Raw genomic sequence first — 26,638 nt, 5'->3', positions numbered from 1 at the left:
GGGAAGTCATTGTGTCCCAGGACTGCTCAGGCCACACCTGGAGTCCTGTGTCCAGTTCTGGGCCCCTCAGTTTAAGAAGGACATTGAGACACTTGAATGTGTCCAGAGAAGGGCAACAAAGCTGGGGAGAGGCCTTGAGCACAGCCCTGTGAGGAGAGGCTGAGGGAGCTGGGGTTGCTTAGCCTGGAGAAGAGGAGGCTCAGGGGAGACCTTCTTGCTGTCTCCAACTCCCTGAAGGGAGGTTGTAGCCAGGTGGGGGTTGGTCTCTTCTCCCAGGCAAGCAGCACCAGAACAAGAGGACACAGTCTCAAGCTGTGCCAGGGGAGGTTTAGGCTGGATGTTAGGAAGAAGTTCTTCCCAGCAAGAGAGATTGGCCATTGGAATGTGCTGCCCAGGGAGGTGGTGGAGTCACCATCACTGGAGAAGTTTAAGAAGCGACTGGATGAGGCACTTGGTGCCATGGTTTAGTTGATTAGATGGTGTTGGGTGCTAGGTTGGACTCCATGATCTCTTCCAACCTGGTTAATTCTATTCTCTATTCTCTGTCACAACTACACAAGCCCAGTGTTGGGCACCACTGCTCAGCACCACGGACTGACAGAACAAATGCACACCTGCCTACCCTCTACAGACATTTGGTGGCAAAAATCATCTCACTATTGGTTTACAGAAGCAAAAAGGTTTCCTGTACGAGAGCTCAGGCTTTCTGGTTCTTTCTTCACATGCCAACCATAATTATAGGTTTTATTACCAAGTGTAGGTAAAGAGAGAAAAAGGATTTCATATGTTTTGAAGTCTCGCTGGATTTAGCCCTGCGGAGGCAGGGGGCGGGGGAGAAGGATTCAAAATGCAGGCAGAGGAATACACACAGACACACACACACACACAAAAGGCAACTCAGGCTCGTTCAAGGTGAAAATGTGAGAGCAAGGAAGTTTTTGGATAGCAAAAAATGCTCACAGAGAATCCAGTCAACCAGCTAGATGATGGTCAGCTTTCAGCAGCACTTCAGACTGTTCAATACTTCAATCCCTGCCCAGCATTGCAGATAAGCACAGGAAAGGCATTACAGTCTCAAAGCACCATGAAAGAGAACACTGGGAAGACAGGAGAGGTGAAGCCCTGGAATGGGCTGTCCAGGGAGGTGGTTGGGGTGCAAGTTTGCTGATGACACCAAGCTGTGTGTTGCAGCAGACAGGCTGGAGGGAAGGGAGGCCATCCAGAGGGACCTGGACAGGCTGGGAGAGGTGGGCACAAGCCAACCTCAGGAGGTTCAACAAGACCAAGGGCAGGGTCCTGCAGCTGGGTGGAGGCAATCCCAGGCACAAATGCAGGCTGGGCAGGGACTGGCTGGAAAGCAGCCCTGAGGAGAGAGACTTGGGGGTGCTGGTGGAGGAGAAGCTCAACAGGAGCTCTCAGTCTGCACTTGCAGCCCGCAAAGCCAATCAGATCCTGGGCTGCATCAGGAGAAGTGTGGCCAGCAGGGCAAGGGAGGTGATTCTCCCCCTCTGCTCAGCTCTGGGGAGACCCCACCTGGAGTCCTGCCTCCAGTTCTGGAGCCCCTATTGCAAGAGGGATCTGGAGGTGCTGGAAGGTGTCCAGAGAAGGGCCAGGAGGATGAGCAGAGGGCTGGAGCACCTCTCCTGTGAGGACAGACTGAAGGACTTGGGGCTGTTCAGTCTGGAGAAGAGAAGGCTCCCAGGTGACCTCATTGTGGCCTTCCAGTATCTGAAGGGGGCCTACAGGAAGGCTGGGGAGGGACTGCTCAGGATCTCAGGGAGTGCTAGGACTAGGGGGAATGGAATGAAGCTGGAGGTGGGGAGATTGAGGCTGGAGGTGAGGAGGAAGTTCTTCCCCATGAGAGTGGTGAAGCCCTGGAATGGGTTGTCCAGGGAGGTGGTTGAGGCCCCATCCCTGGAGGTGTTTAAGCCCAGGCTGGATGAGGCTCTGGCCAGGCTGAAGTAGTGTGGGGTGTCCCTGCCCATGGCAGGGGGGTTGGAACTAGCTGATCCTTGTGGTCCCTTCCAACCCTCACTGATACTATGATACTATGTTTAAACTGAGGATACTAGGAAAACAGAGCCCCACCAGGAAGATTGTCCAGTTCTGGGCCCCTCAGTTTAAGAAGGACATCAAGACACTTGAAGGTGTCCAGAGAAGGACAACAAGGCTGGGGAGAGGCCTTGAGCACAGCCCTGTGAGGAGAGGCTGAGGGAGCTGGGGTTGCTTAGCCTGGAGAAGAGGAGGCTCAGGGGAGACCTTCTTGCTGTCTCAAACTCCCTGAAGAGAGGTTGTAGCCAGGAGGGGGTTGATCTCTTCTCCCAGGCAAGCAGCACCAGAACAAGAGGACACAGTCTCAGGCTGCACCAGGGGAGGTTTAGGCTGGATGTTAGGAAGATGTTCTTCATAGAAAGAGAGATTGGCCTTTGGAATGTGCTGCCCAGGGAGCAACTCAACATCATTCCTAAACTGAGGGGCCCAGAACTGGACACTGGACTCAAGGTGTGGCCTAACCAGTGCTGAGTCCAGGGGCACAATGACCTCCTGCTCCTGCTGGCCACACTGTTCCTGATACAGGCCAGCACTGCTTCATTGCTGCATTTTCCTACCTCATCCAAAACACTGAGGACATACTGTGGTTGATTTTCCTTCAAGAACTGCTTTGAATTTACTTTTTAGCAGATCAGGCAGACACATTTCCTGGAATATATTTTCTCTTTGAGAGTAACACCTTCAGAGGAAGTGTTATTCCCTACTGAATGCAACTGACTGTTTCTGGATTTCTGGTCAGTAGATCCCACCAAATTTTACACCTGACAGGCTCATCATCTTACCTTCTTTCTGCTTATAAATCAAGAGGGGGGAAAAAAAAAAATCAGCTTTCTTCATCCCCCATTCAGTTTCCTGGGCTTTGAAGGAATGAGTCACTAAACAGAGCTTCAGTGAATGCAGTAAGGAAGAAGAGAAATACATTCCCCCTAGTGAAAGGGCTGGAGCTGGGACAAAGGTCCTCAACAAAAGGCACCTATAAAGTATAAAGAGGGCACTGGATGTGGCACTTGGTGCCATGGTTTAGTCATGAGGTCTGTGGTGACAGGTTGGACTTGATGATCTTTGAGGTCTCTTCCAACATTGGTGATACTGTGATACTGTGATACCTCAGGACTAACTAAACCATGGCACCAAGTGCTACATCTAATCCCTTTTTGAACACCCTCCAGGGACAGTGACTCCACCACCTCCCTGGGCAGCACATCCCAATGGCCAATCTCTCTTTCTGGGAAGAACTCCTTCCTATAATCCAGCCTAAACCTCCCCTGGCACAGCTTGAGACTGTGTCCTCTTGTTCTGGTGCTGGTTGCCTGGGAGAAGAGACCAACCCCCACCTGGCTACAGCCTCCCTTCAGGGAGTTGAAAAGAGCAAGAAGGTCTCCCCTGAGCCTCCTCTTCTCCAGGCTAAGCAACCCCCAGCTCCCTCAGCCTCTCCTCACAGGGCTGTGCTCCAAACCCCTCCCCAGCTTGTTGCCCTTCTCTGGACACCTTCCAGCAACTCAACCTCTTTCCTAAACTGAGGGGCCCAGAACTGGACACAGGACTCAAGGTGTGGCCTAACCAGTGCTGAGTCCAGGGGCACAATGACTTCCCTGCTCCTGCTGGCCACACTGTTCCTGATGCAGGCCAGGATGCCATTGGCCTTTTTGGCCACTGGGCACACTGCTGGCTCATGTTCAGCCTACTCTCAACCAGCACCCCCAGGTCCCTCTCTGCCTGGCTGCTCTCCAGCCACTCTGTCCCCAGCCTGTAGCTCTGCATGGGGTTGTTGTGGCCAAAGTGATAGAATCATAGAATCAACAAGTTTGGAAAAGACCTCAGAGATCAAAACCTTAGTGGAGTGGAGTGGAAAGGAGTGGAGTGGACTGGATTGGAAAAGACCTTTCAGATCATCGAGTCCAACCTATCACCCAACACCATCTAATCAACTAAACTATTGTGTTTGCTATTGTTATGATTACATTTATCAGTAATACAACAATCTACAACTGGCTTTAGTAATGTGTAATAAGCACATCCCACATTCCTTTTCAACCAGTCTAGCAGAAGTTCCTAGCTGTAGTTTGGTGTAAGTAGATTTTTTTTCTATCATGAAGTAAAACACAGAGGCTGCAGGGGAATCACAGTATCATAGTACCAGTCAGAGTTGGAAGGGACCACAAGGATCATCTATTTCCAACCCCCCTGCCATGGGCAGGGACACCTCACACTACATCAGCCTGGCCACAGCCTCAGCCAGCCTGGGCTTAAACACCTCCAGGGGACAGGGCCCCAACCACCTCCCTGGACAACCCATTCCAGGGCTTCACCACTCTCATGGGGAAGAACTTCCTCCTCACCTCCAGCCTCAATCTCCCCACCTCCAGCTTCATTCCATTCCCCCTACTCCTATCACTACCTGAGATCCTGAGCAGTCCCCTCCCCAGCCTTCCTGTAGCCCCCTTCAGATACTGGAAGGCCACAATGAGGTCACCTGGGAGCCTTCTCTTCTCCAGACTGAACAGCCCCAACTCCTTCAGTCTGTCCTCACAGGAGAGGTGCTCCAGCCCTCTGATCATCCTCGTGGCCCTTCTCTGGACACCTTCCAGCACCTCCACATCCCTCTTGCAATAGGGGCTCCAGAACTGGAGGCAGGACTCCAGGTGGGGTCTCCCCAGAGCTGAGCAGAGGGGGAGAATCACCTCCCTTGCCCTGCTGGCCACACTTCTCCCTGCTGCAGCCCAGGACCTGATTGGCTTTCTGGGCTGCAAGTGCAGCAGTTGTACTTCAGCACCCTGAAATTTCCCAACATGCAGAGATTAGTGGAATAAACAAATTGCACAGGGATGCTGAGCTCTTGTTCCCCCTAGTTGAAGATTATGTTTGCAAAAGGAATAGCTCAGCCTCAGATGTCTTTCCAGGGGATGAATTCTAGCCTGGCTGCTAAAAATAGCTGCAGCACAAGTCAGCTTCCATGCCATGTTGTAGGAGCACTGCATCACTGCTGGCTGCACTGTAAATAGTTGTATCTGGAGAGTTTATATTCCTGCCAGCATGTGAAACCAGACACACTCACCCCAGGAAAACCCTAAAGAAGCAATATATCACAAGACACATATGGAGGATATTGGGAATGAATCAGATTAAATGGGCAAAAAATAGAGTTAAAATTAAATTGCTGACATTTTGAAGTGATTCACTTGATTCATAAAAGGAAATGAATTTGCTTTCACAACCACAAACATATATTTCACACTCTTTAAAAGGAATTTGAGTGTTGATGCACTTTATTCTTCTTCTGACCTTATCAAGCACTACAGGCTGGGGACAGAGTGGCTGGAGAGCAGCCAGGCAGAAAGAGACCTGGGGAGACTGGTTGATAGTAGGCTGAACATGAGCCAGCAGTGTGCCCAGGTGGTCAAGAAGGCAAATGGCATCCTGGCCTGCATCAGGAACAGTGTGGCCAGCAGGAGCAGGGAAATCATTCTGCCCCTGGACTCAGCATTGCTTAGGCCACACCTTGAGTCCTGTGTCCAGTTCTGGGCCCCTCAGGTTAGGAAAGATGTTGAGTGGTTGGAAGGTGTCCAGAGAAGGGCAACAAAGCTGGGGAGGGGTTTGGAGCACAGCCCTGTGAAGAGAGGCTGAGGGAGCTGGGGTTGCTTAGCCTGGAGAAGAGGAGGCTCAGGGAAGACCTTATTGCCCTCTAAAACTCCCTGAAGGGAGCAGAACAAGAGAGCAGAACAAGAGGACACAGAGCAGAACAAGAGACCAGAACAAGAGGACACAGTCTCAAGCTGTGCCACGGGAAGTTCAGGCTGGATGTGAGGAAGAAGTTCTTCCCAGAAAGAGAGATTGGCCATTGCAATGTGCTGCCCAGGGAGGTGGGGCTGGTTGCCTGGAAGAATAAACCAACCTACCCCGGCTCCAACCTCCCTTCAGGTATTTGTAGAGGGCAAGAAGGTCTCCCCTGAGCCTCTCCAGAAGTTGCCAGTGATACACCACATCAGTAATCACTTCAGCAGTACCACCCAGAAGTTCTCCCAATTCCCTTCACCTTACCAGCATCACTGTTTGCCAGAAGACTGAGAGGGTCCACGTCCTTTGTGCATGGCTGAGCTTCTGAAGCTTGCTGCTTTTCAGGTTCCTTTTCACAGCTGCCATTTTCTGTTCCCCTGGCTTCACTCTGAGCTCTGTGTGCGTTATAATCATCACCATTCTTCCTGAATCTCCTACAAAACTGCCGTATTTGTCTCCCCCCTTGCCTTCCTTGCTGCCCAAAGTCGTCTTCACTTCCTGGAGGTCTCCACATCCCTTTCATTTTGCTGGAGAACACAAAGGCAAAACTCAGTATCACAGTATAAATGCAAAGCTCATGCAAATGGCAAGCTAAGAGAATCAAATCAAATCACAGTATCACAGTATCACTAAGGCTGGAAGAGACCTCAAAGCTCATCGAGTCCAACCTGTCACCACAGACCTCAGGACTAGACCATGGCACCTAGTGCCACATCCAATCCCCTCTTGAACACCTCCAGGGATGGGGACTCCACCACCTCCCTGGGCAGCACATTCCAATGACAAATGACTCTCTCAGTGAAGAACTTTCTCCTCACCTCCAGCCTAAACTTCCCCTGGTGCAGCTTGAGACTATGTCCTCTTGTCCTGGTGCTGGCTGCCTGGGAGAAGAGACCAACCCCCACCTGGCTACAACCTCCCTTCAGGTGCTTGTAAAGGGCAATGAGGTCTCCCCTGAGCCTCCTCATCTCCAGGCTAAACAATCCCAGCTCCCTCAGCCTCTCCTCACAGGGCTGCGCTCAAGGCCTCTCAAATGATGTAAGCAGAGGGCTCAGGCACACATGCAAGGTTCAGCAACACAGCACGATGCCAGGATGCACTCCAGCTCAGCTAACCTGTGCTGACAGACCAGACAGGCAGTCACAGCTCATCCCATTGGCAGGGCAACATGACAAAGCTGGAACTTAAAGGAAGAGCTTCAAGTTCATGATTTTTACCTTTTAACAAGGCAGAGAGTACACAGAATCATGGAATCAATAAGGTTGAAAAAGACCTGAGAGATCATCAAGTCCAACCTAGTACCCAACACCTCAGGACTAACTAAACCATGGCACCAAGTGACACATCCAATCCCTTTTTTAACACCTCCAGGGACAGTGACGCCACCACCTCCCTGGGCAGCACATTCCAATGGCCAATCTCTCTTTCTGTCAAGAACTTCTTCCTAACTTCCAGCCTAAACCTCCCCTGGCACATCTTGAGAGTTACAAGACACAGCACACAGCTGCATTCTATTCACTTCTTCCCTCCTACACATCTTGTCTTCCTCTCCATCACACAGCCCTTCCATGCCACCCACTTTGCTTGTACAAAAACATTCTCATTACCAACATTCCTCTCTTCCCTATCTTTCCAGCCTCATTTGTCCTTCTTGAGAGGAGAACAGCGCTACAACAGCATTCAAACTAGCTTCATATTGCAACAAAACACATTTCATTTCAGGGGGGAGGGGAGGGGAGGGAAGAGGGAAGGGAAGGGAAAGGAAGGGGAAGGGAAGGGAAGGGAAGGGAAGGGAAGGGAAGGGAAGGGAAGGGAAGGGAAGGGAAGGGAAGGAAGGGAAGGGAAGGGAAGGGAAGGGAAGGGAAGGGAAGGAAGGGAAGGGAAGGGAAGGGAAGGGAAGGGAAGGGAAGGGAAGGGAAGGGAAGGGAAGGGAGGGAAGGGAAGGGAAGGGAAGGGAGAAGGGAAGGGAAGGGAAGGGGAAGGAAGGGAAGGGAAGGGAAGGGAAGGGAAGGGAAGGGAAGGGAAGGGAAGGGAAGGGAAGGGAAGGGAAGGGAAGGGAAGGGAAGGGAAGGGAAGGGAAGGGAAGGGAAGGGAAGGGAAGGGAAGGGAAGGGAAGGGAAGGGAAGGGAAGGGAAGGGAAGGGAAGGGAAGGGAAGGGAAGGAAGGAGGAAGGGAAGGGAAGGGAAGGGAAGGAAGGGAAGGGAAGGGAAGGAAGGGAAGGGAAGGGAAGGGAAGGGAAGGGAAGGGAAGGGAAGGAAGGGAAGGGAAGGGAAGGGAAGGGAAGGGAAGGGAAGGGAAGGGAGAAGGGAAGGGAAGGGAAGGGAAGGGAAGGGAAGGGAAGGGAAGGGAAGAGGAAGGGAAGGGAAGGGAAGGGAAGGGAAGGGAAGGCTGGTATCCTACTGCTGCAGAGGGATTTGGCTAAGAAAGACAGCAGGTGTGGAACAAGCCACTTTACTCCTATGTCTGCCATTTGCAACACAAACTGGTAGCCCTGTCTGAGAAGAATAGAACAGAATAGAATAGAATAGAACAGAATAGAACAGAACAGAATAGAACAGAACAGAACAGAATAGAACAGAACAGAACAGAATAGAACAGAACAGGACAAAATAGAACAAACCAGGTGGGAAAAGACCTTTGAGATCATTGAGTCCAACTTATCATCCAACACCATCTAATCAACTAAACCATGGCACCAAGTGCCTCATCCAGTCTCTTCCTAAACACTTCCAGTGATGGTGATTCCACCACCTCCATGGCTACTCCTTCTGTGGAGAACTTCTTCCTAACATCCAGCCTAAACCTCCCCTGGTGCAGCTTGAGACTGTGTCCTCTTGTTCTGGTGCTGGTTGCCTGGGAGAAGAGACCAACCCCCACCTGCCTACAACCTCCCTTCAGGGAGTTGTAGACAGCAAGAAGGTCTCCCCTGAGCCTCCTCTTCTCCAGGCTAAGCAACCCCAGCTCCCTCAGCCTCTCCTCACAGGGCTGTGCTCCAAACCCCTCCCCAGCTTTGTTGCCCTTCTCTGGACACCTACCAGCAACTCAACCTCCTTCCTAACCTGAGGATGAGAACATCACCCACCATAACACTCCTGCAGACAAGAAATAAGCCACCTCCTCCCTGTGCCTCAGCCTCTAATGCACAAAAGGCTCATGTTAGCTCCCATACTTCAGCCCCATCTAGACACAGAACTGCACTTCTGAGTTTGTACAACCAGACTGTGAATTGTTGTTACAGAGCCTGGCAAATGCTGAGTAAATACAGTCCTTGCCCAAAGGTTAAAAGCAACATTCTGATTTCCCTGGGGCCTCAAACACGCAGAAAGAAACCCCAAGGTCACAAAGACATCCCAGCAAATGTCAGCCTGGAATCTGCCTTCCCCTTGGGACACATATACTGCTCTCCACTTCCTGTTCAGAGGGGATTAAAAGAACTCTGCACTATTAATCAGCTGTTGCAAGACATCAGACAGACGAGCAAAGTGGTCCTGCTGCATCTCCAATCTCACACATGAGGATGCTGAGAGGAAGCAGTATCACAGCATCACCAAGGTTGGAAGAGACCTCGAGGATCATCGAGTCCAACCTATCACCACAGACCCCATGACTAGACCATGGCACCAAGTGCCACGTCCAATCCCCTCTTGAACACCTCCAGGGATGGGGACTCCACCACCTCCCTGGGCAGCACATTCCAATGACAAATAACTCAGTGAAGAACTTTCTCCTCACCTCCAGCCTAAATCTCCCCTGGTGCAGCTTGAGACTGTGTCCTCTTGGTTGCCTGGGAGAACAGACCAACCCCTTCCTGGCTACATCCACCTTTCAGGTGCTTGTAGAGGGCAATGAGGTCACCCCTGAGCCTTCTCTTCTCCAGACCAAACAATCCCAGCTCCCTCAGCCTCTCCTCACAGGGCTGTGTTCAAGGCCTCTCCCCAGCCTTGTTGCCCTTCTCTGGACACATTCAAGTGTCTCAATGTCTCAAGCTGTTAGGAATAAATTCTTCCCAGAAAGAGAGATTGCCCATTGGAATGGGATGCCCAAAGAGATGGTGGAGTCACCATCACTGCAGCTGTTCAGGAGGAGACTTGATAGGGTGCTTGGTTGCATGGTATGGTGTTGGATGATAAGTTGGACACAATGATCTTGAAGGTCTCTTCCAACCTGGTCTATTCTATTCCATTCTATTCTATTCCATTCTATTCCATTCTATTCTATTCCATTCTATTCCATTCTATTCCATTCTATTCCATTCTATTCCATTCTATTCCATTCTATTCCATTCCATTCCATTCCATTCCATTCCATTCCATTCCACTGAAGTTAGCTGGTTCCACAAAACACAGACACTGAGGGGAGGAGAAAAGAATAAAACTCTCCTGAAAAGCATTTTTTATTGTAAGAGAGAATGGATAAAAAACCAGGAGGACTAAGTTACCAGGCACAGAACAAAGGCAGAAGGAAGAAGGAGGACTACTTATGCTATGAAAATAAAGTTACATTTTTCTCCTCTCTCCACTTGATTATTGATTTATCATCTGAAAGCAGGGAGCAAGAAGCCAAATCCACTCATAAAAATCAAACCCTTAATGCCTGAAAGTGTCCAAGAGATTATGTGGATTCATTATGTTGTGTGACTTCCATCACCATTATAGGGCTGGAGCACCTCTCCTGTGAGGACAGACTGAAGGAGTTGGGGCTGTTCAGTCTGGAGAAGAGAAGGTGACCTCATTGTGGCCTTCCAGTATCTGAAGGGGGCCTCCAAGAAGGCTGGGGAGGGAGTGTACAGGATCTCAGGGAGTGCTAGGAGTAGGGGGAATGGAATGAAGCTGGAGGTGGGGAGATTCAGGCTGGAGGTGAGGAGGAAGTTCTTCCCCATGAGAGTGGTGAAGCCCTGGAATGGGTTGTCCAGGAAGGTGGTTGAGGCCCTGTCCCTGGAGGTGTTTAAGCCCAGGCTGGATGAGGCTCTGGCCAGCCTGATCTAGTGTGGGGTGTCCCTGCCCATGGCAGGGGGGTTGGAACCAGATGATCCTTGTGGTCCCTTCCAAGCCTGACTAATACTGACAAACAGCCACTAGAGTGTGATATTCTCAAACAATCCAGAGCGCAGAACGAACACCAGATTTCTAACACCATTACTGCTTCATTTAACTCAACTATGAAGCACTGTAGAATAGAATAGAATAGAATAGAATAGAATAGAATAGAATAGAATAGAATAGACCAGACCAGGTTGGAAGAGACCTTCAAGATCATCGTCTCCAACCCATCAACCAATCCAACACCACCTAAACAACTAACCCATGGCACCAAGCACCCCATCAAGTCTCCTCCTGAACACCTCCAGTGATGGTGACTCCACCACCTCCCCAGGCAGCCCATTCCAATGGGCAATCCCTCTCTCTGTATAGAACTTCTTCCTAACATCCAGCCTAAACCTCCCCTGGCGCAGCCTGAGACTGTGTCCTCTTGTTCTGGTGCTGATTGCCTGGGAGTAGAGACCAACCTCTGCCTGGCTACAACCTCCCTTCAGGGAGTTGTAGACAGCAATAAGGTCACCCCTGAGTCTCCTCCTATCCAGGCTAAGCAACCCCAGCTCCCTCAGCCTCTCCTCACAGGGCTGTGCTCCAAGCCCCTCACCAGCTTTGTTGCCCTTCTCTGGACACCTTCCAGCAAGTCAACCTCCTTCCTAAACTGAGGGGCCCAGAACTGGACACAGGACTCAAGGTGTGGCCTAAGCAGTGCTGAGTCCAGGGGCACAATGACCTCCCTGCTCCTGCTGGCCACACTGTTCCTGATGCAGGCCAGGATGCCACTGGCCCTCCTGGCTGCCTGGGCACACTGCAGGCTCATGTTCAGCCTACTGTCAACCAGCACCCCCAGGTCCCTCTCTGCCTGGCTGCTCTCCAGCCACTCTGACCCGAACCGAAGCGCATTACACCTGCAAACGGTGAAACAACCAGTCCTCTGTTAAAAGGCAGCTAGATCATGTGTAGAGTGGAAGAAATAAGGGCTGCAGAGCATACTTCTGAAGTCACTAGGAGGAAGGTAACAAGACTGTATCAAAATGCTTACCCAAACTGCTGGGTGGTCAGCACTTCTCCCCTTTCTTCCTTCTGCAGCTGCACTGCCTTCTTTCTTTCGATGTTTGCCAAGGTAGGAAAATTTCTGGAAGGGAAAACAAAACCATACACCAGTGCTTAAATGATTCTCTGCACTTCTGTCAGTACCCCCTTGACTACACCAGCATCCCCCAGAAAAGAATTTAGAATAGAATAAACCAAACCAGGTTAGAAGAGACCTTCAAGATCATTGTGTCCAACCCATCAATCAATCCAACCCACCCAAACAACTACACCATGGCACCAAGCACCCCATCAAGTCTCCTCCTGAACACCTCCAGTGATGGTGACTCCACCACCTCCCTGGGCAGCCCATTCCAATGGGCAATCACTCTCTCTGTGTAGAACTTCTTCCTAACATCCAACCTAAACCTCTCCTGGCACAGCCTGAGACTGTGTCCTCTTGTTCTGGTGCTGGGTGCCTGGGAGAAGAGACCAACATCTGCCTGTCTACAACCTCCCTTCAGGGAGTTGCAGAGAGCAAGAAGGTCTCCCCTGAGCCTCCTCTTCTCCAGACTAAGCAACCCCAGCTCCCTCAGCCTCTCCTCACAGGGCTGTGCTCCAAACCCCTCCCCAGCTTTGTTGCCCTTCTCTGGACACCTTCCAGCAACTCAACATCTTTCCTAAACTGAGGGGCCCAAGAACAGCTTCTGGGAGCAGAAGATTGCTGTAACATGAGAGAGGGAGAAGCACCTAAGTTTCCCCTCGAGCAGCACTCAGTTATTGTGCTTGCAGGCTGACCTCTCGCTCACCAGAATTCCTGCTCCTTTTCATGCCAGCGTCAAGAAAAATTGCTTAGTCATGCAGATCCACTGTTACAACCATCCTCTCTTCCATTCCCCACCTCCCTCTCCATCCCCCTCCCTGAGAACAAACGCTCCACTGGTTCCAACATGCAAGGACTGCTGCAAATTACTGCCAGAGCCCCAAAATGGCTAAGCTTGCCGCTCTGTAAACGGTCCCCAGCTAAACCCCAGAGCTTGGAGGTAAAGGTGGTCATAGAATCATAGTATCAGCCAGGGTTGGAAGGGACCACAGGGACCATCTAGTTCCAACCCCCCTGCCATGGGCAGGGACACCCCACACTACTTCAGCCTGGCAAGAGCCTCATCCAGCCTGGGCTTAAACACCTCCAGGGACAGGGCCCCAACCACCTCCCTGGACAACACATTCCAGGGCTTCACCACTCTCATGGGGAAGAACTTCCTCCTCACCTCCAGCCTCAATCTCCCCACCTCCAGCTTCAGTCCATTCCCCCTAGTCCTATCACTCCCTGAGATCCTGACAAGTCCCTCCCCAGCCTTCCTGTAGCCCCCTTCAGATCCTGGAAGGCCACAATGAGGTCACCTGGGAGCCTTCTCTTCTGCAGACTGAACAGCCCCAACTCCTTCAGTCTGTCCTCATAGGAGAGGTGCTCCAGCCCTCTGCTCATCCTCGTGGCCCTTCTCTGGACACCTTCCAGCACCTCCACATCCCTCTTGGAATAGGGGCTCCAGAACTGGAGGCAGGACTCCAGGTGGGGTCTCCCCAGAGCTGAGCAGAGGGGGAGAATCACCTCCCTTGCCCTGCTGGCCACACTTCTCCTGATGCAGCCCAGGATCTGATTGGCTTTGCAGGCTGCAAGTGCACACTGAGAGCTCCTGTTGAGCTTTTTGTCCACCAGCACCCCCAAGACCCTCTCCTCAGGGCTGCCTTCCAGCCAGTCACTGCCCAAGCAGTGGCACCGGTCAAGGAGAAACACACACACACACACACACCCCAGTTCAGGGTAGAAATGCAAAGTATAAATATTTGATAAGCCTATGAAAATGGAGTAATGAGAAACTTAGAACAGCTACTCACTATATATAGCTATAACAAAATAGGGGACACTGCTCCTTAAATATTTAACCCAGGCACAAATCCAGGCTGGGCAGGGACTGGCTGGAAAGCAGCCCTGAGGAGAGAGACTTGGGGGTGCTGGGGGAGGAGAAGCTCAACAGGAGCTCTCAGTGTGCACTTGCAGCCCACAAAGCCAATCAGAGCCTGGGCTGCATCAGGAGAAGTGTGGCCAGCAGGGCAAGGGAGGTGATTCTCCCCCTCTGCTCAGCTCTGGGGAGACCCCACCTGGAGTACTGCCTCCAGTTCTGGAGCCCCTATTCCAAGAGGGATGTGGAGGTGCTGGAAGGTGTCCAGAGAAGGGCCAGGAGGGTGATCAGAGGGCTGGAGCACCTCTCCTATGAGGACAGACTGAAGGAGTTGGGGCTGTTCAGTCTGCAGAAGAGAAGGCTCCCAGGTGACCTCATTGTGGCCTTCCAGTATCTGAAGGGGGCTACAGGAAGGCTGGGGAGGGACTGCTCAGGATCTCAGGTAGTGCTAGGACTAGGGGGAATGGAATGAAGCTGGAGGTGGGAAGATTCAGGCTAGATGTGAGGAGGAAGTTCTTCCCCATGAGAGTGGTGAAGCCCTGGAATGGGTTGTCCAGGGAGGTGGTTGGGGATCCATCCCTGGAGGTGTTTAAGCCCAGGCTGGCTGAGGCTGTGGGCAGGCTGATGTAGTGTGGGGTGTCCCTGCCCACAGCAGGGGGCTTGGAACTAGATGATCCTTGTGGTCCCTTCCAACCCTGAATGATACTATGATACTATGATCTTGGACTCCCTGGAAAACACCTGTCTTTAAACCCTGACAGTTGGCTCTTTCTCCCTTTGCATGATGTTGTGTTTTGGTTCTCCCAGGAGTGAACAGACTTGCAGGGAGTTCAGAGCAGCTGAACAGGACAGCCAGGTCTAGGCAGGTTTTCTCTCATGAATACAAAACATAGACAGCCTTGTCAAACTGGGGAACAAGTTCATGCTTTCTATTGTGGCTCAGTTGGTAGTGCATAAGACCCTTAATGGGAAGGAAGTGAGTTCAAGCCTGCAGTGGGCAGTAGTGACCTCCATACTCTAGTCATGAGGTCTGTGGGGACAGGTTGGACTTGATGATCTTTGAGGTCTCTTCCAACCTTAGAGATAGTGATACTAACTAAACAATGGCTTCAAGTGCCACCTCCAATCCCCTCTTGAACACCTCCAGGGAGGGTGACTCCACCACCTCCCTGGGCAGCACATTCCAATGGCCAATCTCTCTTTCTGGGAAGGACTTTCTCCTCACATCCAGCCTAAACTTCCCCTGGCACAGCTTGAGACTGCGTCCCCTTGTTCTGGTGCTCATTGCCTGGGAGAATAGACCACCCCCACCTGGCTACAGCCTCCCTTCAAGTAGTTGTAGAGAGCAAGAAGGTCTCCCCTGAGCCTCCTCTTCGCCAGACTAAGCAGCCCCAGCTCCCTCAGCCTCTCCTCATAGAGCTTTCGCTTGAGACCTCTCCCCAGCTTTGTTGCTCCTCTCTGGTCACATTCAAGTGTCTCTATATCCTTTCTCAAGAGGAGGTTTAGGCTGGATGTTAGGAAGAAGTTCTTCACAGAAAGAGAGATTGGCCATTGGAATGTGCTGCCTGGGGAGGTGGTGGAGTCACCATCACTGGAGGTGTTTAGGAAGAGACTGGATGAGGCACTTGGTGCCATGGTTTAGATGGTGTTGGGTGATAGCTTGGACTTGATGATCTCTGAGGTCTCTTCCAACCTGGTTAATTCTATATTCTAAGCTTCCAGAGAAAGGAGATGCTGACACTGAGAACAATCACTAACATCTGTGCCGTAGTCAACAGGCTTTGTGTACTTTCTTTGTTTGTTTTTCCAAGAGATGAGTGCACTAGGTGGAGTCATGGCTGTTTCACAGGCCACTGGCTTGCTCAGAAGAATCACAGTAAACTTATTTTTTTAGCAAGCAGTGGAAAAACAGAGCTCTGCCAGTGGCTTAAGAGAAAGGAAACCTTTCCAGGAGTGGTTTACACAATGCTTGGACAGCAGCACTCTGAGCTGGGTTAGGATCTGGCTGGAACACCGAGCCCAGAGAGTGGTGGTGAATGGTGCCACAGCCAGCTGGCAACCAGGCACCAGTGGTGTGCCCCAGGGATCAGTGCTGGGCCCTGTGCTCTTTAACATCTTTATTGATGATCTGGATGAGGGCATTGAGTCCATCAGCAGTAAATTTGCTGATGACACCAAGCTGGGGGCAGGAGTTGATCTGCTGGAGGGCAGAGAGGCTCTGCAGAGGGACCTCAACAGGCTGGACAGATGGGCAGAGTCCAAGGGCAGGAGATTGAACACATCCAAGTGCCAGGTTCTGCACATTGGCCACAACAACCCCATGCAGTGCTACAGGCTGGGGTCAGAGTGGCTGGAGAGCAGGCAGAAAGGGAGGGACCTGGGGGTGCTGGTTGATAGTAGGCTGAACATGAGCCTGCAGTGTGCCCAGGCAGCCAAGAGGGCCAATGGCATCTTGGCCTACATCAAGAACAGTGTGGCCAGCAGGAGCAGGGAAGTCATTGTGCCCCTGTACACTGCACTGGTTAGGCCACACCTCGAGTCCTGTGTCCAGTTCTGGGCCCCTCAGTTTAGGAAGGAGGTTGAGTTGCTGGAACGAGTCCAGAGAAGGGCAACAAAGTTGGGGAGGGGTTTGGAGCACAGCCCTGTGAGGAGAGGCTGAGGGAGCTGGGGCTGCTTAGCCTGGAGAGGAGGAGACTCAGGGGTGACCTTATTGCTCTCTACAACTACCTGAAGGGAGGTTGTAGCCAGGTGGGGGTTGGTCTCTTCTCCCAGGCAACCAGCACCAGAACAAGAGGACACAGTCTCAGGCTGTGCCAGGGGAGGTCTAGGTTGGAGGTCAGGAGGAAGTTTTACACAGAGAGAGTGATTGCCCATTGGAATGTGCTGCCCAGGGAGGTGGTGGAGTCACCATCACTGGAGGTGTTCAGGAGGAGACTTGACAGGGTGCTTGGTGCCATGGGTTAGTTGATTAGGTGGTGTTGGATGATAGGTTGGACACGATGATCTTGAAGGTCTCTTCCAACCTGGTTTATTCTATTCTATTAAATTCTAATGCATTTCTGAGCTGAGAGCTATACAAATTTATCATCTTTACAGAACTGTGAGCAAATTGCTTCTATCACTGGAGCTGCTAGTGACTGCATATGCAAAAACAACAGCAAAGGGGACAGGAATAGCCCAAAGGGAACAGATGTGGCCCAGAGAGATGATAAAAATCTGGTTGTAAGACTGACAGGCATTTTATCAAGCTCTGTGTCTCCAGTGTAATTTTGCCCTTTCAGCTGGGGTGTTTTATTCCTGCAGTTCAGAGTAAAATTGTATTGTATCTGCATTTAGAATAGAACAGAACAAACCAGGTTGGAAGAGACCTTCAAGATCATCCTGTCCAACCCATCAACCAAACCAACATCACCTAAACAACTAACCCATGGCACCAAGCACCCCATCAAGTCTCCTCCTGAACACCTCCAGTGATGGTGACTCCACCACCTCCCCGGGCAGTACATTCCAATGGCCAATCACTCTCTCTGTGTTAATCTTCCTAGTGACCTCCAGCCTGAACCTCCCCTGGCACAGCTTGAGACTGTGTCCTCTTGTTCTAGTACTGGTTGCCTGGGAGAAGAGACAAACCCCCACCTGACTACAACCTCCCTTTAGGGAGTTGTAGAGAGCAAGAAGGTCTCCCCTGAGCCTCCTCTTCTCCAGGCTAAGCAACCCCAGCTCCCTCAGCCTTTCCTCACAGGGCTTGGTTTCCAAGCCCCTCACCAACTTTGTTGCCCTTCTCTGGACACCTTCCAGCAAGTCAACCTCCTTCCTAAACTGAGGGGCCCAGAACTGGACACAGGACTCAAGGTGTGGCCTAAGCAGTGCTGAGTCCAGGGGCACAATGACCTCCCTGCTCCTGCTGGCCACACTGTTCCTGATGCAGGCCAGGATGCCATTGGCCTTCTTGGCTGCCTGGGCACACTGCAGGCTCATGTTCAGCCTACCATCAACCAGCACCCCCAGGTCCCTCTCTGCCTGGCTGCTCTCCAGCCACTCTGACCCCAGCCTGTAGCACTGCATGGGGTTGTTGTGGCCAATGTGCAGAACCTGGCACTTGGATGTGTTCAATCTCCTGCCCTTGGACTCTGCCCATCTGTCCAGCCTGGCAAGGTCCCTCTGCAGAGCTCTCCCACCCTCTAACAGATCAACTCCTGCCCCCAGCTTGGTGTCATCTGCAAATTTACACTACTGAAGATTTACATTACTCTACTAGAGAGCCACAAATTAAAAGTGGAGTGGCTGACAACCCCAGAAGCTTAAAGAAAGGGGAGAAGGAGGAGAATTATTTATGAGCAAGACACAAGATCAAGAAAATCCTCCAATGTTATGTTAGGAAGGAAGCAAAAGTAAGTTTAAAGGTTTGCTTTAACACCAGAGCAGCTTTGCCACATTCATTCTAATAATCTTTGCTCTAAAAAGAGTTGGTTGGAAACAGATGGGCTAGCAGAACCCAGCTCTCACTTGGGAAGAAAGGAAGGCAGCAATCCCATGCTGAGACACTGAGAAAATGCACAACAGTTAATGCCCTTTAAGCTGGAGTTCAAGGAAAAATACATGCTGAAAGCAGCACATTTCTCAGCTCTTGGGATGGGACAAATCAAAACTAGAGAAGCAATGATAATCAAAGCTGATGTCAGACTTGGCAGCCATCTGTCTGCAAAACACAGGGAAGCCCTGAGAGCCCATGGAAATTCATCTCAAGTGCTGTGCACCTAATTCGACTGCTTGGCTCAGCAGGTTCAATGGGGCACAAGCCATTGCAGAATCTTTAGGTAGGCAGAGTGGTGAAGCTTCCAGCAATGAGCAGGGCATTGTACAGAGTCAGCCAGAAGAACAGCATTCTGACCCAGCACATTTCACACAATCAGTCAGGAAGGCAGCACAAGGATCATTCAGTTCCAATCCCCCTTGCCATGGGCAGGGACACCCCACACTACATCAGCCTGGCCACAGCCTCAGCCAGCCTGGGCTTAAACACCTCCAGGGACAGGGCCTCAACCACCTCCCTGGACAACCCATTCCAGGGCTTCACATGAGGGCAGTAGCCCAGTGGTAGCTTTTTGCAGTTGTCTCCAACTGCTGCCTTGCAGGAAGAACTTCCTCCTCACCTCCAGCCTCAATCTCCCCACCTCCAGCTTCAGTCCATTCCCCCTAGTCCCAGCACTACCTGAGATCCTGAGCAGTCCCTCCCCAGCCTTCCTGTAGGCCTCCTTCAGATACTGGAAGGCCACAATGAGGTCGCCTGGGAGCCTTCTCTTCTGCAGACTGAACAGCCCCAACTCCTTCAGTCTGTCCTCACAGGAGAGGTGCTCCAGCCCTCTGCTCACCCTCGTGGCCCTGCTTTGGACACCACCAGCAGTGTGCCCAGGTGGCCAAGAGGGCCAATGGCATCCTGGCCTGAATCAGAAATAGTGTGGCCAGCAGGAGCAGGGAGGTCATTCTGCCCCTGGACTCAGCACTAGTCAGGCCACACCTTGAGTACTGTGTCCACTTCTGGGCCCCTCAATTTAAGAGGGATATTGAGACTCTTGAACATGTCCAGAGAAGGGCAGAGAGGCTGGGGAGAGGTCTGGAGGACAAGCCCTGTGAGGAGAGCCTGAGGGAGCTGGGGTTGCTTAGCCTGGAGAAAAGGATGCTCAGGGGAGACCTTCTTGCTCTCTCCAACTCCCTGAAGGGAGGTTGTAGCCAGGTGGGGGTTGGTCTCTTCTCCCAGGCAGCCAGCACCAGAACAAGAGGACACAGTCTCAAGCTGCACCAGGGGAGGTCTAGGCTGGAGGTGAGGAGAAATTGCTTCACAGAGAGAGTTGTTAGCCATTGGAATGTGCTGCCTAGAGAGGTGGTGGAGTCACTGTCCCTGGAGGTGTTCAAAAAAGGAATAGACATGTCACTTGAAGCTGTGGTTTAGTTAGTCATGAGATGTTGGGTGACAGGTTGTACTTGATGATCTCTGAGGTCTTTCCCAACCTTATTGATTCTGTTCTATGACCTTCCAGCACCTCCACATCCCTCTTGCAATAGGGGCTCCAGAAGTGGAGGCAGGACTCCAGGTGGGGTCTCAGCATTGCTGAGCAGAGGGGGAGGATCACCTCCCTTGCCCTGCTGGCCACACTTCTCTTGATGCAGCCCAGGATCTGATTGGCTTTCTGGGCTTCAAGTGCACACTGAGAGCTCCTGTTGAGCTTCTCCTTCACCTAGAGGTACTCATTCCTTACCAGCTCTGCCCCCAACCCTTCCTTCTGCATGGATAAGGCTGCACTTTAAACACAGGCTCTAAAAGATTTTAAGCAGGATATACAACTGAGCAAGACAGCAGCTAATTAAGAAAAGAGACTTGGGGGTGCTGGTGGAGGAGAAGCTCACCAGGAGCTCTCAGTGTGCACTTGCAGCCCACAAAGCCAATCAGATCCTGGGCTGCATCAGAAGTGTGGCCAGCAGGGCAAGGGAGGTGATTCTCCCCCTCTGCTCAGCTCTGCTGAGACCCCACCTGGAGTCCTGCCTCCAGTTCTGGAGCCCCTATTCCAAGAGGGATGTGGAGGTGCTGGAAGGTGTCCAGAGAAGGGCCACGAGGATGATCAGAGGGCTGGAGCACCTCTCCTGTGAGGACAGACTGAAGGAGTTGGGGCTGTTCAGTCTGGAGAAGAGAAGGCTCCCAGGTGACCTCATTGTGGCCTTCCAGTATCTGAAGGGGGCCTCCAGGAAGGCTGGGGAGGGACTGCTCAGGATCTCAGGTAGTGATAGGAGTAGGGGGAATGGAATGAAGCTGGAGGTGGGGAGACTGAGGCTGGAGGGGAGGAGGAGGTTCTTCCCCATGAGAGTGGTGAAGCCCTGGAATGGGTTGTCCAGGGAGGTGGTTGAGGCCCTGTCCCTGGGGGTGTTTAAGCCCAGGCTGGATGAGGCTGTGGCCAGGCTGATGTAGTGTGGGGTGTCCCTGCCCATGGCAGGGGGGTTGGAACTTGATGATCCTTGTGGTCCCTTCCAACCCTGACTGATACTATGATCTCTGGAAGTAACTCTTTATAACAGCTGAAAGGACAAGCAAGCCAGGACTCTTAAGAATTCAGCATGTGTTAAATCACAGCAACCCAACTGGAAACAAACTGCTAATGACCTGAGAGATTCATTCTGAGCTTTTGACTGGAGCTTCCAGACAGAAAGAGCTTTCTCCTGTCACCATAAACCAAACCTTCCTAATAGCTCAGACTCCCTCTGGTGTCCCTTTTTCCTCTGTACAATGCAATGTTTACTGGGAGTCAACAGCAGAAATTCAGCACCAAACAGATGCTTTGCTGGTGACCCAATTACTGCCTGGTAGAAGTTTCAGCTGAGCTTCTTTATCATAGTATCATAGAATCATTCAGGGTTGGAAGGGACCACAAGGATCATCTAGTTCCAACCCCCCTGCCGTGGGCAGGGACACCCCACACTACATCAGCCTGGCCAGAGCCTCATCCAGCCTGGGCTTAAACACCTCCAGGGATGGGGCCTCGACCACCTCCCTGGACAACCCATTCCAGGGCTTCACCACTCTCATGGGGAAGAACTTCCTCCTCACCTCCAGCCTCAATCTCCCTACCTCCAGCTTCAGTCCATTCCCCCTAGTCCTAGCACTACCTGACATCCTGAGCAGTCCCTCCCCAGCCTTCCTGTAGCCCCCTTCAGATACTGGAAGGCCACAATGAGGTCACCTGGGAGCCTTCTCTTCTGCAGACTGAACAGCCCCAACTCCTTCAGTCTGTCCTCACAGGAGAGGTGCTCCAGCCCTCTGCTCATCCTCCTGGCCCTGCTCTGGACACCTTCCAGCACCTCCACATCCCTCTTGCAATAGGGGCTCCAGAACTGGAGGCAGTACTCCAGGTGGGGTCTCAGCAGAGCTGAGCAGAGGGGGAGAATCACCTCCCTCGACCTGCTGGCCACACTTCTCCTGATGCAGCCCAGGATCTGATTGGCTTTGCGGGCTGCAAGTGCACACTGAGAGCTCCTGTTGAGCTTCTCCTCCCCCAGCACCCCCAAGTCTCTCTCCTCAGGGCTGCTTTCCAGCCAGTCCCTGCCCAGCCTGCATTTGTGCCTGGGATTGCCTCCACCCAGATGCAGGACCCTGCACTTGGTCTTGTTGAACCTCCTGAGGTTGGCTTGTGCCCACCTCTCCAGCCTGTCCAGGTCCCTCTGGATGGCCTCCCTTCCCTCCAGCCTGTCTGCTGCACCACACAGCTTGGTGTCATCAGCAAACTTGCTGAGGGTGCACTCAATGCCACTGTCCATTAATAATAATTAAAAGAAAAAGAAAGGCAAAAAAAATGGAAGTAAAAAGCAGGATGTTGGTAGAGTTTCTTTGCTGTGCAAAAAGTAACAAAGGCCACCCAGGTAGTCCTCCTACACCCATCAGTCACAGCTAAAGGAGATGCCCACACAAAGACTGAAGCACCAAAACAAACCACAGCACTGCCCCATCTAGTGGTCCTGGCTCAGAAGGTTCTAAGCCTCTATTGTCTTTTTTGCTTGGTGGCCTGGAATAGCAAACATTTAGAATCATAGAATCAATAAGGTTGGAAAAGACCTCAGAGATCATCAAGTCCAACCTGTCACCCAACACCTCCTGACTAACTAAACCATGGAACCAAGTGCCACATCCAATCCCCTCTTGAACACCTCCAGGGCTGGTGTCCCAGCAGCAACATTCCCTAAGTATCTGTTTCTTGTTGTCCACCATATGAAACTTGAGGGCTTTGGAAGTAGCAAGCAAAGCAAGGCATCCACCACAGCAAACAACATGGCTGGAGATCTCTTACAACCATCAGCATCCTCCTAAGGTGTGGAGAGCAGTTTCTCCACCACTCAGATCTTTGCTTTTGCATCCTACCGCTGGTCTGGCAGTGGCTCCCACAAGCTCCTACACAGCCACCAGGACAGTGCTGAGCAAGCAGATTCTGATGCCCCTCCCATTTATCACACTACCTGTGCAAGTTAGGCCAGCCTGCAGCCCCTGAGGACTCAGGATTTCCATTGATTTCACTGGGCTGTAGTGAACAAAGGCTGTCAGCAGCCTTGCACCACTGCCACATTATGTTACTCTGTGAAAAAAGAAACCCAAGAGTGTCCACCACGAGATTCTCCAGAAAGTCAGCAAAAACCATTCCAGGCATTTAGCATCCTCACAGTTAACTGCAAATAAATGCTGCTACAGAATAGGAGGGGGAAAGGAAGGAAGGAGGAGGAGAGGGAAAGGAAGGAAGGAGGAGGAGAGGGAAAGGAAGGAAGGAGGAGGAGAGGGAAAGGAAGGAAGGAGGAGGAGAGGGAAAGGAAGGAAGGAGGAGGAGAGGGAAAGGAAGGAAGGAGGAGGAGAGGGAAAGGAAGGAAGGAGGAGGAGAGGGAAAGGAAGGAAGGAGGAGGAGAGGGAAAGGAAGGAAGGAGGAGGAGAGGGAAAGGAAGGAAGGAGGAGGAGAGGGAAAGGAAGGAAGGAGGAGGAGAGGGAAAGGAAGGAAGGAGGAGGAGAGGGAAAGGAAGGAAGGAGGAGGAGAGGGAAAGGAAGGAAGGAGGAGGAGAGGGAAAGGAAGGAAGGAGGAGGAGAGGGAAAGGAAGGAAGGAGGAGGAGAGGGAAAGGAAGGAAGGAGGAGGAGAGGGAAAGGAAGGAAGGAGGAGGAGAGGGAAAGGAAGGAAGGAGGAGGAGAGGGAAAGGAAGGAAGGAGGAGGAGAGGGAAAGGAAGGAAGGAGGAGGAGAGGGAAAGGAAGGAAGGAGGAGGAGAGGGAAAGGAAGGAAGGAGGAGGAGAGGGAAAGGAAGGAAGGAGGAGGAGAGGGAAAGGAAGGAAGGAGGAGGAGAGGGAAAGGAAGGAAGGAGGAGGAGAGGGAAAGGAAGGAAGGAGGAGGAGAGGGAAAGGAAGGAAGGAGGAGGAGAGGGAAAGGAAGGAAGGAGGAGGAGAGGGAAAGGAAGGAAGGAGGAGGAGAGGGAAAGGAAGGAAGGAGGAGGAGAGGGAAAGGAAGGAAGGAGGAGGAGAGGGAAAGGAAGGAAGGAGGAGGAGAGGGAAAGGAAGGAAGGAGGAGGAGAGGGAAAGGAAGGAAGGAGGAGGAGAGGGAAAGGAAGGAAGGAGGAGGAGAGGGAAAGGAAGGAAGGAGGAGGAGAGGGAAAGGAAGGAAGGAGGAGGAGAGGGAAAGGAAGGAAGGAGGAGGAGAGGGAAAGGAAGGAAGGAGGAGGAGAGGGAAAGGAAGGAAGGAGGAGGAGAGGGAAAGGAAGGAAGGAGGAGGAGAGGGAAAGGAAGGAAGGAGGAGGAGAGGGAAAGGAAGGAAGGAGGAGGAGAGGGAAAGGAAGGAAGGAGGAGGAGAGGGAAAGGAAGGAAGGAGGAGGAGAGGGAAAGGAAGGAAGGAGGAGGAGAGGGAAAGGAAGGAGGAGGAGAGGGAAAGGAAGGAGGAGGAGAGGGAAAGGAAGGAGGAGGAGAGGGAAAGGAAGGAGGAGGAGAGGGAAAGGAAGGAGGAGGAGAGGGAAAGGAAGGAGGAGGAGAGGGAAAGGAAGGAGGAGGAGAGGGAAAGGAAGGAGGAGGAGAGGGAAAGGAAGGAGGAGGAGAGGGAAAGGAAGGAGGAGGAGAGGGAAAGGAAGGAGGAGGAGAGGGAAAGGAAGGAGGAGGAGAGGGAAAGGAAGGAGGAGGAGAGGGAAAGGAAGGAGGAGGAGAGGGAAAGGAAGGAGGAGGAGAGGGAAAGGAAGGAGGAGGAGAGGGAAAGGAAGGAGGAGGAGAGGGAAAGGAAGGAGGAGGAGAGGGAAAGGAAGGAGGAGGAGAGGGAAAGGAAGGAGGAGGAGAGGGAAAGGAAGGAGGAGGAGAGGGAAAGGAAGGAGGAGGAGAGGGAAAGGAAGGAGGAGGAGAGGGAAAGGAAGGAGGAGGAGAGGGAAAGGAAGGAGGAGGAGAGGGAAAGGAAGGAGGAGGAGAGGGAAAGGAAGGAGGAGGAGAGGGAAAAGAATAGAAATTAGAATAGGAAACAATAGAATAGGAGAGTCAAATAAACAGTAGCTGCAAGCACATACTGCTACTGCCTTTGAGATGTCATCTAATCATAGACTCAATAAGGTTGAAAAGGACCTCAGAGATCATCAAGTACAACCTAGCACCAAACACCACCTCAGGACTAACTAAACCATGGCTTCAAGTGCCAGATCCAGTCCCTTTTTGAACACCTCCAGGTACCACAAAGGGAAACACAGTAACTCCAAGTCATAGGCCACAAGCCTTACTCACTTTTTCCTTTCTTCTCTCCATCTAGCAATCTCTTCTGGACTGTCCAGTTTTATTTTCTTAGCACCAGGTGCATGTGCCTAAAGAAAAAGCATTTCACAGGTTGTTTAAGAGGAGAAAGAAAAGATTAACAAGAAACCATTCTGTCAGCTACAGCATAACCACACTGCTCATCTCCAGACAAGGAAAGGCTGCATACAGTGATTACAAGATAGTATCAGTCAGGGTTGGGAGGGACCTCAAGGATCAGCTAGTTCCAACCCCCCTGCCATGGGCAGGGACACCCCACACTACATCAGCCTGGCCACAGCCTCATCCAGCCTGGGCTTAAACACCTCCAGGGATGGGGCCTCAACCACCTCCCTGGACAACCCATTCCAGGGCTTCACCACTCTCATGGGGAAGAACTTCCTCCTCACCTCCAGCCTCAATCTCCCCACCTCCAGCTTCATTCCATTCCCCCTAGTCCTATCACTACTTGAGATCCTGAGCAGTCCCTCCCCAGCCTTCTTGCAGGCCCCCTTCAGATCTTGGAAGGCCACAGTGAGGTCACCTGGGAGCCTTCCCTTCTCCAGACTGAACAGCCCCAAATGAATCCATTAAAACAAAACTCCCACAGCATTTAAACATACTGGTACCCACAATGTGTTCTTACAACAGAATCTACTCAGAGGTGGCATGTGTTCCATCCTGGAGGATGGAATCAAGCTTCTACAGAAAAACAAGAGGGACTAGAGCAGAGACCTGGGGAATACCTACATTTTTCCAGTGTATCTGAACTATCTTTTCATGGGCGCTGAAGTTGCAACCTTCTTCTGTGCACTGCAAGACAAGGGGGTAAATTTAAGAGACATCAAGTGACACACATTATAAACAAGCATTCAAGCACACTTCAAACAAACTAAGTGCCAGATGTGTGCACAGCTAGTGAGAAGAGAGCAGAGCAGAGAGCAGAGCAGAGAGCAGAGCAGAGAGCAGAGCAGAGAGCAGAGCAGAGAGCAGAGCAGAGAGCAGAGCAGAGAGCAGAGCAGAGAGCAGAGCAGAGAGCAGAGCAGAGAGCAGAGCAGAGAGCAGAGCAGAGAGCAGAGCAGAGAGCAGAGCAGAGAGCAGAGCAGAGAGCAGAGCAGAGAGCAGAGCAGAGAGCAGAGCAGAGAGCAGAGCAGAGAGCAGAGCAGAGAGCAGAGCAGAGAGCAGAGCAGAGAGCAGAGCAGAGAGCAGAGCAGAGAGCAGAGCAGAGAGCAGAGCAGAGAGCAGAGCAGAGAGCAGAGCAGAGAGCAGAGCAGAGAGCAGAGCAGAGAGCAGAGCAGAGAGCAGAGCAGAGAGCAGAGCAGAGAGCAGAGCAGAGAGCAGAGCAGAGAGCAGAGCAGAGAGCAGAGCAGAGAGCAGAGCAGAGAGCAGAGCAGAGAGCAGAGCAGAGAGCAGAGCAGAGAGCAGAGCAGAGAGCAGAGCAGAGAGCAGAGCAGAGAGCAGAGCAGAGAGCAGAGCAGAGAGCAGAGCAGAGAGCAGAGCAGAGAGCAGAGCAGA

The 26,638-nt window shown here is 52.0% G+C and overlaps 1 protein-coding gene across 1 annotated transcript in view; it reads right to left on the bottom strand.

The window, feature by feature from the left end:
- The window catches only part of NUFIP1 (nuclear FMR1 interacting protein 1), a 42,568-nt gene that overhangs the window by 12,233 nt on the left and 3,697 nt on the right, over positions 1-26,638 (bottom strand). Inside the window, exons 4-7 of the mRNA XM_068165281.1 lie at positions 25,874-25,936; positions 25,118-25,194; positions 11,902-11,994; positions 6,091-6,353 (exon numbers count right to left, since the gene is read on the bottom strand). Coding sequence (XP_068021382.1) covers positions 6,091-6,353; positions 11,902-11,994; positions 25,118-25,194; positions 25,874-25,936 — 496 coding nt within the window. The remainder of the gene's footprint in view (positions 1-6,090; positions 6,354-11,901; positions 11,995-25,117; positions 25,195-25,873; positions 25,937-26,638) is intronic.

The sequence above is a fragment of the Melanerpes formicivorus genome, unplaced genomic scaffold (assembly GCF_026170545.1).
Source record: "Melanerpes formicivorus ecotype bairdi unplaced genomic scaffold, bMelFor1.0.p_v2 SCAF_87, whole genome shotgun sequence".
In the NCBI taxonomy this organism is placed as follows: Eukaryota; Metazoa; Chordata; class Aves; order Piciformes; family Picidae; genus Melanerpes; species Melanerpes formicivorus.
The sequence above is the reverse complement of the archived record's forward strand: the minus strand, read 5'-3'. Positions and strand labels throughout refer to the sequence as shown.